Source organism: Geotrypetes seraphini, chromosome 1 (genome assembly GCF_902459505.1).
Source record: "Geotrypetes seraphini chromosome 1, aGeoSer1.1, whole genome shotgun sequence".
NCBI classification, from domain to species: Eukaryota; Metazoa; Chordata; class Amphibia; order Gymnophiona; family Dermophiidae; genus Geotrypetes; species Geotrypetes seraphini.
In genome coordinates, this window is record NC_047084.1 from 520,045,611 (window position 1) to 520,058,238 (window position 12,628).

Consider the following 12,628-nt stretch of genomic DNA (forward strand, 5'->3'; position numbering starts at 1 on the left):
AAAACAGATTGAGGAAATTCATCAAATGTATAAAATGCAGAGAATATAATGCATAAAATGGCATGTCATACATATTGAATGTGAGTAGCATTGCATTCTTGTGTAATCATAAAAAAGTGTATAAAATGTGTTTACTGAAAATGTGATGTTGCAGAATGGGAACAAAAAAACTGGACACACAAAGATCTGAGACTATATGATAAAGTCTAATATATTGATTATTATGCCCAAAACTAAAAAGGGAAACCAGAATTAAAAAATGGGAATCAGAATTTAAAAATGCCATAGCTGAGAGCAACTGGCACCACGGCTGAGGGAAGGACATAATGAAACCCACTAGAGAGAGGTCCAGGCGAGCCTAGGACACTCAACATGAGTTCCAAAAATCCAATGTAAAGAACTGTGTGAAAAATAATCTAAAAAATAAAAATATTAAAAGATTTCCCCTAATGCGGTCAGACTTAAGAACCAGAGAACATGAAACGGAACAAAAATAAAAGGTCTTTGAAATAGCGGTCCAGATGGGGAATTCGGTGAGGAACCTGGGGTGAGTGTGCGATATGTTAACTGGAAGAAAGGCGTGTGTGCCAAAAAGCTGCCTGCATTCCAAGGGAGAATTTAGTGAAAGCCCGAGGGAAAATGTGCACTATGTTACTCAGAAGAAGTTAGTGTGCCGCCAGTGAGAAAGGCCAACCAGGCTAACCAATAAAGAGGACAGAGCTACTAAAGGGCTAAGGAGGATAAAAACTACGTTTCCAAATAGGACCCATAAATAAGGAGCAACTAGCAACCAGCATTAAAAAATATAACGATAGGAAACCATAAATGAATGGTTACCTTGTCCTAGGTTCAGGTTTCCCACCTCTGTCCTACGTAACTCTCTGCTTTATGACGTCACTCTTCTTTTTAAATTTTACTTTCGCTTTCGGGTCCCTGCTATTGCTCCTGCTTCACAGAACTGTTTTGGGTTTTTTTCGCTACTCACGGACAAGGTAACTCTTCCTTCATTTATGGTTTCCTATCGTTATGTTTTTAACACTGGTTGCTAGGTGCTCCTTATTTATGGGTTGCTGATCGATGCTGGGGGAGGGGGGCTCCGTTGCTGTATGAAAATTTTTTTTTGAGTGGTCTGTTTGCCCTCCTTCAGGGGGCCCCCTCTGACAATTTCAGGCCCTTTAATCCGGCCCTGGCTGCAGGCAAATTCATCAGGCCCCCCACAGACCGGCAGGAAATTCTTGCAGACCGGTGGTTGAAGAACACTACTTTAGATCGCCTGTCCCATTGTCCCCACGTACAGCTTCGGGACGCTCTTTCTGAAAACGGGACATTTCGGTGTCCCGAAGCTGTGCATGGGACAACGGGACAGAGGATCTAAAAATGGGACGGTCCCGTTCAAAACGGGATGTATGGTCACATTATGTATGCCTTTAAACTAGTATGTAACCCAACAGGAAATCTTTTTCCTTAGAAACACATATTTCCTTTGTAAGACTGGAAATACGTGTAGATTTTTGTCCCACACAAGGTGCACCTAAAGCAAGCACCTTTGAAATCTCTTTGATATGGATTTCCACATGTAAATAGTAGCTTTCTGAAGTTACCATTTACACATGTATGAAGTCTATATGTGCAAATGCCACTTTTACACATGGAGATGCTTCTAAAGTAATCCCCCTAGATCAGCCTCTACGTGCCTAAGAGAACAAATAAAGTATCTACCGTATTTTTCGCTCCATTAGATGTACTTTTTTTCCCCCAAAAGTGGGTGGAAATAAGGGTGCGTCTAATGGAGCGAATACCCAAAGCGCCCCCCCCTCCCCCCAGTTAACTTATTTTAATGCTGCCACCATCCCTTTCTTGCCGGCACTCTTCCTCCTCCCCCCCTGCGAATACCTTTTTTTTTTTAACTTCTGGTGCCTCATCCGCACAAGGGTTGCTGGCTGCCTGATCCCCGCCGAGAACGGCAGACGCAGCTGCCTCCTCTTCTCTCTCGCAGCATAGCGGCACAGGACCAGGCAGGCAACCTGGTAAGCCGCTATGCCATGAGAGAGCAGCCATGTCTGCCATTCTCGGCAGAAGCAGCAGGTACCAGGCAGCCAGCAACCCTTGTGTGCCGCTCTCAGCAAGTGAGGCACCAGAAATTTTTTTTAAAAAGGTACACACAGGGGGGGGGAGGAAGAGGGCCGGGACCTGCCTGCTGCCTGCCTGGGAGGGAGAGGCCTTGGCCTGCCTGGAGGGAGAGGCTGGGTCTTTACTGCTGCCTGCCTGAGGGGGGGAAAGGCCTGCCTCTCTGCCTACCTACACGCCCTGTCCCTGTCCCTACCTGCCTGCCAGCCACTAGGCCTGCCTGCCCTGTGCCCTATTTTTGCCTGTCATGTCCCGGCCTACCACTAGACCACCGGAGGGGGCACAGGGTACAGGGCCTGGCAGGGAGGGGGAACAGGGTGCAGAGCTTGGCAAGGAGTGTGGGGTTGGGTGCAGAGCCTGGCAGGGAGAATTTGGTTCAGAATGTTTTTTTTCTTGTTTTCCTCCTCTAAATTTAGCGTGCGTCTTATGGTCAGATGTGTCTAATGGAGCGAAAAATACATCCTTGTGCAGTAATTCACACTATTGACAACATTGCTCTTGAATTGAAAAAAAAAGTTTTAAAGATCCCGAATGAAAGGAAACTCTCCATAAATGACATGGGAAACTGAACAAAATAAAGGCCCCCTTTTATTAAGTCACATTTGGGATTTTTATTGCCAGCCACTGTGGTAAAAGCTCCGACGTTCATAGAATTCCTATGAGCGTCAGAGTTTTTACTGCAGCGGCCGGCAATTAAAAAATCCTAACATGGCTTGATAAAAGGGGGCCAAAGCTTTTTTTGGCCTGCATACCCCTATTGTTTTTTATTTATCATTTATTAAAACGTTTAATCCCACCTGAATATATGTGATGACAGCAGTTTACAAGGTGCAATATTGACATTGGTTCAGATCATTGATTGAACTATATCCACGTCATTCTCTTCCTGGTTGAGCTGAGAACTTTTCAGCACCCTCTCATAGTAGCAACTTTTTTGTTAGATAAAATATTGGCTTTTCTAGCTACTTTTGGGTCCTTTTACTAAACTGTGGTAAGCGCTAATATGCTCTTTACCACACATTAAAAAGGCTTACTGTAAGATGTGTGCTAGCATCCCACAGTAAATTTGCCTGTTTGCTGAGTGCTTAAACAACTATTTTTTTATTTTCCTCTAAGGAGGCATGTTAGGGGTGGAAAGTGGTCGTGAAAGTACTAATCAACGCTTGAGGCATTGCCACTCATTAATTGATTAGTACAAGGGTGGTACGTGGGGGTCTCACTATCTACAAAATAGGTAGCGGGAAGGACTCATGTGGTAATTATTTTTAATGGCTGCAAGCTAATGGCAAAATTAGTGCATGGCCGTTAATTTGGAAAATGGGAAAATATGCCATTTTCCAGTGCTTACCCCCCACCCGCATAGCTTAAGATGAGTATATTTATTGAATTATTTAAAAATATTTAAAACATAAAAAATATTTATATATATAAGAAAAATTAATTACTACAAGAGACCGATGACGATTAGGGGTGCCAGTGCTCTGTATGATCTAAAAGTTTAGTGGCATACAGATGTTACCGCTGAGGTCTGTTAGTGCAAAAAGTGAAAAAAGAAAAAAATTATCTAAGACTCTAAGTTGATATAATTTTTGTTGATTTTCCAGCCACGACACAAGTAACCTTAGCATGCAGGAAAGATCCGCATAAGGGCCACTTTTGTCGTGTCTTTAATAAAAGGACTCCTTTGTTAGTGAGCCACTTTAATATAATAAATCTATGTTGCAGTAACAGGACTGTTTATTATCATTTCCTCTTCTGATCATGATTAGGGATAATTCATGTTCTTTAGGAATATCATTGTTATATCACACTTAACATTCTTCCTAAAATATGTTTATTAAGCTAATTTTAGGACTCTCTGTGGCACTGTTCCTGGCTTCACCTTTGACATCCATACTGGCAAAGCTGTAGGTAAGTTGTGAGAATTTATATTTGAAGCTATTAGGGGAATTTTCAAAACACTAAGGGCTCCTTTTACAAAGCCGCGTTAGTGGCTTTATCGCACGCACATTTTTAGCATGCGCTAGCCGAAAAACTACCGCCTGCTCAAGAGGAAATTAGCGCATGCTATTACGTGCGTTAAACCGCTAACGCGGCTTTGTAAAAGGAGCCCTAAGATATAAAAAAAAAATGGCATAAATTGGCACTTGGATGTTTTTTCTTGCCAAAATGTCCAAGTGCCAATTTTTGAAGCCAACTTTCTGGACTTCTTGCTAGGCTTCTTAATCGTTGTGTGTCCAGAGTTTGAGGGGCCGTGTTAAAGGTGTGATATGGATGGGCTTTGGGCGGGCTTAGCACTTGGACGTCTTGCAGTGATAATTGAACATTTCTTAAACACCCGGAGCTAGACCTGTTTTAAAAGTGTTTAATGCCAAAAAGGAACCCAAACTGACCAGATGACCACTGGAGAAATTAAGTAATGACCCCCCCACACACACTCCCCAGTGGTTTCTGACCTCCTCCCATCCCTTAAAGATATGAATGAAACAGTACATACTTGTCTCTAGAACAGCAGCACCTCTTATATACCACATCTACCCTATGAAATAGAGCTCAAGGTGGTTAACAGTTATCCAATATACAATGAAAAGTTCAGATCTAAACAAAAAAAATCTCAAGCATCACAAACATTTCTGAAATAGGAAAGACTTTAAATTCCTACAAAATAAAACATACGAGTCACTATTTTGAACATAATTCTAAGACAGAACTACTCTATAAGAAAAGGAATACTCCCAGCATTTTTTTTTAATGAACAGATTTAAAAGAAGGAAACATCAGTGTATTTTGATTTTGTCTATGATAGGATATGTTACCTTGAACCACTTCTAAAAAAAGCCCCATAGAATACCATTAGCAGATCATAGTACCATCCCATAAGTTCCACTTTGCAAGAAATCTCGGTGGGAGGGTTAAAATGTTTGGTTAGACATATTTGTTCGTGCAAAGTGCTTTTATTGTATTATTATGTGTGTGTTTATTTGCTAATGCACTATGATTGTTTTTTTAAATTAATAAAGTTTATACAAAAAAAAAAAAAAGAAATCTCCATGTTATTAGCGCAGGATATTAGAACATCTGTTTGAGCATGAAACATATGACTGACATTTTTAAGAATTTCTCAACTAGTAAAATCCCTGAAATACATACATTAAGAACATGGATTCTTTCTTTTTTTGGTGGGTATGGGTGAGGGGGAGGCAAACTTTTTTTTCAAACTTCTGTAAATACGGTTCAGTCAGATTATTTTTCCTTCCAGTCATACTCTTATGTTGGTGACCTGAAGCTGTGCAATCCTATGCAATAATTTTTGGTTTTCACTTCTGATTCTTAGTTTTCTCTATCTACCTATTGGAGCTGGAGGTGGTAATCTATTTTGTAAAGGCTCATCTGTGCATATGTTACCTTCATAAGAAAGGCTCAAAATAGGTGCCTCTTTGGACTTCTTACATGGGCATTGTTATAAAATTGCCCAACACATATATGTAAATCAGGGAGTCATTCCCAAGTGCATATAAACTAGATTCAATAAATGATGCACAAAGTTAGGTCTCTTAAAATCTGTGCTAAGCACCAGTTCTAGAAAGGTCACTTAGGGCTAAATAACATTTACAGAATAGCACTTAGCATGGATTCCAGTGCCCAACTTTGAGAGTGAGGACTTAAGTCTGCCAAAAGTTGGTGTAAATCAGAATATTGTGTGTGCTTTCACTGGAGGGGACCCCCCACCTAAAGGGAGCACTACTATAAGAGGCAGAACCGGCATTGAGGAGCAGTGCCAATGCTGGGATTTTGGCCCTTTTCAGAGGGAGCAATGATTTTAGGAAGCTGCTCCCTTGTCTGTATGGGAGGGATATTCACAATTTTATTGTCTGCATGGTCAGTGGTCTTCATCATAAGACGTATGGAGACAGACTTAAAGATCTCAATATGTATACTTTAGAGGAAAGGCGGGAGAGGGGAGATGTGACAGAAAAGTTTAAATAACTATGTGGCATAAATGCGCATGAGGCAAGTCTTTTTCATTTGAAAGGAAACTCCAGAATGAGAAGACATAGGATGAAATTAAAAGGTGACAGGCTCAGGAGTAATCTAAGAAAATACTTTTTTACAGAAAGATACATAGAATAGGCTCCCGGTAGAGGTGGTGGAGACAAAGACTGTGTCTGAATTGAAGAAATTGTGGCACAGGCATGTGAGATCTCTCAGGGAGATGCGGAGATAGTGGATGCTGTGGATGGGCCATTTGGCCTTTATCTGCCATCATATTTCTATGTCTCTATGCAGCTTTTTAAAATTTCTACTTCCTCTATAGGTGAAGAAATTTTAGCACCTTTTTACAAGAGGATCTACATTTAAAGAATATAAAAAAGAAGATCTACATTTAAGAACATAAGAACATAAGCAGTGCCTCTACTGGGTCAGACCCGAGGTCCATCGTGCCCAGCAGTCCGCTCACACGGCGGCCCAACAGGTCCAGGACCTGTGCAGTAGCCCTCTATCTATACCCCTCTATCCCTTTTTCCAGCAGGAAATTGTCCAATCCTTTCTTGAACTCCAGTACCGTACTCTGTCCTATTACGTCTTCTGGAAGCGCATTCCAGGTGTCCACCACACGCTGGGTAAAGAAAAACTTCCTAGCATTCGTTCTGAATCTGTCTCCTTCCAACTTTTCCAAATGCCCTCTTGTTCTTTTATGTTTTGAAAGTTTGAAGAATCTGTCCCTCTCTACTCTCTCTATGCCCTTCATGATCTTGTAGGTCTCTATCATGTCTCCTCTGAGTCTCCTCTTTTCCAGGGAGAAGAGCCCCAGTCTCTCCAATCTTTCAGCGTATGAAAGGTTTTCCATGCCCTTAATCATTCGTGTCGCTCTCCTCTGGACCCTCTCAAGTACTGCCATATCCTTCTTAAGGTACGGTGACCAATACTGAACACAGTACTCCAGATGCGGATGCACCATTGCCCGATACAACGGCAGTATGACTTCTCTCGTTCTGGTCGTAATACCCTTCTTAATAATACCCAACATTCTGTTTGCCTTCTTCGCGGCTGCTGCGCATTGTGCTGTTGACTTCGTTGTTGTGTCCACCAGTACACCCAAATCTCTTTCAAGGCTACTTCTCTCTAACACTAATCCCCCCATTTGGTAGCTGAACATCGGGTTTTTTCTCCCTAAATGCATGACCTTGCATTTCCCCACATTGAAGTCCATCTGCCATTTATTCGCCCACTCCTCCAGCTTTCTTAGAGCATCTTGTTAAACAACATGGGGATTTCCAATGTCCTGGCCTGAACATCTGAATTCTCTTCTCCATGTACTGTCTAAAATTTGCCTAAATGCTTTTAAGCTCTTCAATAAGATTGTCACTGTCTCTGGGAAAGGGTGACTAAAGTAGAAGATGCAAAATGTTGAGAGAGGACAATTTTTCATGTCATAAGCAGCCTGAAAAAGTTACATGTTTGAATTTCTGCAACTTTTCTATTTTTTTTTTCTTTTGTATAAAAGGATGAAGTTTGGACCGTTGTATTACAAATTAAAACTTCATGTTTTTGCGTTGTTTCTTTCTGGTGACTTTAGTCACCTTTTCCCAGACGTGGTTACAATTTTCAGCTAAAAGCTTAAGGCTCCTTTTACAAAGCTGTGATAGTGATTCTCCCGCAGCAAATATACCTAAGCCCATAGGAACTGACTGAGCTTTGGTACATATGCCATGGGGGAATCGCTTATAAAAGGAGCACTTAGGTTGCTAAGTTTGTTGAAAAAAGAGCATACATTATTTTTCTCAACCATATTTTAGGGGAGGTAGTGCCAGTGGAGCTCATACTATAGTACATCAGGGACTAGGTGGGTTGTATGCTACAAGCCTAGGAATGCACAATAAACAAGTAGCCTTGTGATATTTTGAGAAAGCAAAGTTGCTTATCTATAACAGGTGTTCTCCGTAGACAGCAGGGGAATGCAGACACACTTGAAGGTGAAGTCCATTGACTGAGCCTGACTGGCGGTACTCTCCCCTAGCTAATGGTAAGCTTTGAGCTTACTGGGCATGTGCAAGGGGACCCTACTCCTTGAGCCCCTCCCTCTGCCCCGACAGTTGTGTCCCTAGCAGTAGACAATGTAATAGTTGAGGGGACGGTGGGCGGGCAAGTGTGACTGCATTCCCTTGCTGTCTACAGAGAACACCTGTTACAGGTAAGCAACTTTGCTTTCTCCAGAGAGAAGCAGGGGATATGCAGCCCCACTTGAAGGTGAATCCCAAGCTGACGATATTGAACAACCGCCTCATCCAAACCACCTCAATCAGACATAGAAAAACACACACCCCAGTCACACACCCCTTGATCAAAGAAAATGGAAAAAACTATACGATGGCCTCCTGGCCACTCAAGCAGCTAAACTAGATAACCAAATCTACTAATAACGACACCAGACTACAAGACGTTCAGAAAAGAAATAAAAGCTATGCTCTTCAAGAAATTCCTGAAACAGCCATAACTTCAAACTTACCGTCCTTCCCCCCTCCCTCTTCCCGCCACACAAAAACTACTCTTTACCTCTTTAGAAAGGACAAATGTTCTTCCATTGTAACCCTCTGTTTTTTATCTCTTTTGTAATCCGCCTTGAACCGCAAGGTAATGGCGGAATAGAAATTTCTAATGTAATGTAATATATTGAATGGGTGGAGGTAGTTCTTATATTGCAAATAAATTTTGTGGAACTGATTGTCCAAAGTGAACATCTTGTGATAAGCCCTGGTCTAAACAGTAATGCTTTGTAAAAGTATGTATGGAAGATCAAGTAGCCGCTTTACAGATATCCTGAAGAGGGATTGATCTCACATTTTCTATGGTGGAAGCCTTAGCTCTTAGTGCATGTTGTCCAATAGAGCAAGGAGACTGAACCTGAGTTTGAGCATAACAGAACTCGATACAGTGAGCAATCCAGCAGATATAGTTCTCTTTGTTACAGGCTGACCTTGAGTAGCAGAGTTGAAAGAAACAAACAGTTGATTAGATTTCTGTAACTGAGATGTTGCTTTGAGGTAAAAAAGTAAGGCTCTTCTGCAGTCCAAGGTATGCAGGAGTTGCTCTACTGAGGAGGAGTGTGGCGGTGGGAAAAATGATGGCAAAGTTATAGCTTGGTTCAAATGAAAGTCTGTAACTACTTTGGGAAGAAATTTGAGGTGAATTCTGAACTGCACTCTATAGGGAAGAACTGGAGATAAGGATAATAAATGACAAGAGCTTGGAGTTCACTGACTCTCCTAGCCGATGTCAGTGCTGTGAGAAATGCTGTTTTCCATGTGAGGAATGAGAGACGCAGATTCCAATGGCTCAAATGGAGTCTTCATTAATTGATCGAAGACTAGATTGAGATCCCATGATGGAGGAGGTTCTTGTATTGGAGGTCTGATGTTAGAGAGGCTCCTCATGAAACAAGACACCAAAGGATGTTGAGAAATCGGCTTATTGTCCAGGAAAGGATGATAAGCTGTAATTGCTGCTAAATGAAAACGGACAGTTTGACTTTAGTCCTGAATCTGACAAGTGAAGCAGGTATGTTAAAATGTGTTTGAGAGGGTAATGAAAAGGGTTTTGCTTTTGAGCATGTGCCCAAACGGTGAATCGCTTCAATTTTGACTGGTAAGATTTTCAAGTTGAAGGATGTCGTGCTGCTAGGAGAACCGACTTTACAGGTTGAAAGAACGGAAGTTGAGTTAGGAGTGAGCTTTCAACTTCCAAGCTGTCAGGCTGAGGCTGCACAGATTGGGGTGAAGAAGTTGACCGTTCTGCTGAGTTAGAAGAGAAAGATGGTTCCCCAGTGGAACTGTAGGCACATCGAGAAGGTCCAGTAAGAGTGGATACCAGATTTCTCTGGGCCATCGAGGTGCTACGAGTATGACATGCGTCTTGTCTCTGAGAATTTTCTGAAGAACTATGGAAATTAGAGGAAATGGGGGGAACGCATACAGTAGATCGTTCCCCCAGTGAATGGAAAAAGCATCTCTTGTTATAGCTTGAGGAGCCGGACAGAGTGAACAAAATTTGTTGCATTGAGCATTGTCCTGGGATGTAAAAAGATCCATGTGAGGGTTTCCCCATTGTTGGAATATTTGTTGGAGGATGACCGGATTGAGAGTCCACTCTTGAGGATCGAGTTTCCTGCTGAGGGAATCTGCAAGGATATTGTGTTCTCCTGGTATGTAAATCGCCTGAAGGTGTATGTGAAGGGAGAGAGCATATTTCCACAGATGGTAAGCCTCTGCAAAGAGGGAGGGAACCTGAACCCCCTTGCTTGTTTACATAAAACATTGTGACTTGATTGTCCATCTGTATGAGGACCCTCTTGTTGAGAAGCCAGGGTTGGAAAGCTTGAAGAGCATAGAAGACTGCTCGGAGTTCCGAATGATTTATATGAAGAGCCTTTCCATTGGTGACCAAGGGCCCTGAGTGCACAGGTGGTCTAGGTGCGCCCCCCCCAACTCTGGTTGGATGCATCTGTTCTTATGGTGAGCTGAGGAGGTGGAGGATGAAACGGACAACCCTCTTGAAGAGTCCTGGAATGAATCCACCACAGAAGAGAAGTACAAATTTTTTGAGGCAGTGGCACCCACCTTGCGAGTGAGTGACATTTCTGATTCCAATTCAGTTTGAGATGAAGGGGGTCTCATATGTAGCTTGGCATTGGGAACGAGAGAGATCGAAGCTGCCATGTGGCCTAAGAGTTGTAGAATAGTGCAAGCAGGTAGAGCAGAAGACTGCCTGGCATGTTCTGCTAACTTTCTGATGGTCTGATGCCTGTCCTGTGAAAGATAAGCTCTTGTGGATAATGTGTCTATGCGTGCTCCAGTGAAAGTGAGGGAATGCATTGGAGTTAGAGAGGACTTTTGGAAATTGATGATGAATCCCAGATTTTTTAACATTTGAACAGTATCCTGGATGGTGAGCAGCTTACGTTCCTTGGAATGTGCTACCAGAAGCCAATCATCCAGGTAGGGTAACATTATATGATGCTGTCTTGTAGGTGGGCAGCGATAACTGTGAGGCACTTTGTGAAAACTCAAGGGGCTGATGACAGGCCAAAGGGAAGAACCCTGTATTGGAAATGCCTGTTGAGAAATTTGAAGCAAAGGAGATACCAGTGGGACGGATGGATTGGAATATGCGTGTAGGCATCCTTGAGGTCTAGGGTGACTAACCAATCATTGGGAGATAGTAATGGATGCTGCTTTTGAGTGTAAGGAAAAGACTGTGTTCTTTGAAGATTGGGTCTGTTGTAAGGAAATCTTCTGCGAGCATAATACTGCTGGAAAAAATGATGGTATGGTTTGTGGAAAGGCAACGAAGAAGAAGGTCTACAAAATTGTTGTGGCTGATCCGAAGAGTGTGCTGAGAGTTCTCTGCTGATTGGAGAGAGTGTGGCATAGTGGTTAAAGCTACAGCCTCGGCACCCTAAGGTTGTGGGTTCAAACCCACGCTGCTCCTTGTGACCCTGGGCAAGTCACTTAATCCCCTCGTTGCCTCAGGTACATTAGAAAGATTGTGAACCCACCGGGACAGAGAGGGAAAAATGCTTGAGTACCTGAATAAATTCATGTAAACCGTTCTGAGCTCCCCTGGGAGAACGGTATAGAAAATTGAATAAATAAAATTGTAATGTCGTCTTTAAGTTGGGAAACTGTTGCTTGCACTTTTTCTTCAAAAATACTGTCTCCCACACAAGGAGCATCTGCCAACCTGTCATGGAGATCTTCTCTTAGATCAGATGCTCTAAGCCAAGCTGTACATCTGGCTACTATTGCCACTGCTGACAGCATATCATAGGCATCATAATTTGTACAAATTAAGTGGTAAGAAGATTCTTGTAGAGCTACCTGGAGGCTGGGAAGTGCCTCTGGAGTAGTAGTGTCAAGGTGTTGCAGAACAGAATGCTGAAAATGCAGGATCTGCAGCTGATGAGTATAGGGTTCAGAAAGTGCCTGGTCATGATTTACAGCAGCTCCCGAACCATTCAATGGTTTCAGAATCTGCTTTCAAGAAGGAGAGAACGATTAACCCCCTCTTCTACGAAACCGCGCTAGTGGTTTTTAGCGCAGAGAGAGCACAGAGATCTGCAGCTGAAGAGCTATAATTTTAGAGGACAGGATAGAACCCTGATAGACCTTGTGGCCAATAGAATCAATTAAAGGATAATCCTTCCTTGGCGGAGCGGCAGATGGAGACTTACCCCCTCTTCTACGAAACTGCGCTAGCAGTTTCTAGTTCGGGGAGCCGTGCTGAATGGCCCACGCTGCTCCCGATACTCACATGCCATTTTTTTGTAGAAAGGGTCAGTGAAGTATCGATGTCTGTCTTACTTGGTAAAGTGGTTGTTCTTTTTTTTTTTTTTTTTTTTTTTACTAACTGTTTATTTCTATCAAAGTTTGACCTATGTGTTGTCTTTTGGGGTTTTTAATTTTGTCTTTTCTTTCTTTTTTTTTTTCTTTTCTTTTCTTTATAG

The 12,628-nt window shown here is 42.4% G+C and overlaps 1 protein-coding gene across 3 annotated transcripts in view; it reads left to right on the forward strand.

Moving 5' to 3' along the window:
- FBN2 (fibrillin 2) overlaps positions 1–12,628 on the forward strand; it is a 617,508-nt gene that overhangs the window by 452,463 nt on the left and 152,417 nt on the right. For all 3 annotated transcript variants that reach the window (XR_004537713.1, XM_033928968.1, XM_033928969.1), the window contains one exon: positions 3,970–4,038. Coding sequence is in view for 2 of the 3 variants with exons in the window: in XM_033928968.1 (XP_033784859.1) it covers positions 3,970–4,038 (69 nt within the window). In the remaining variant the exon portion in view is untranslated. The remainder of the gene's footprint in view (positions 1–3,969; positions 4,039–12,628) is intronic.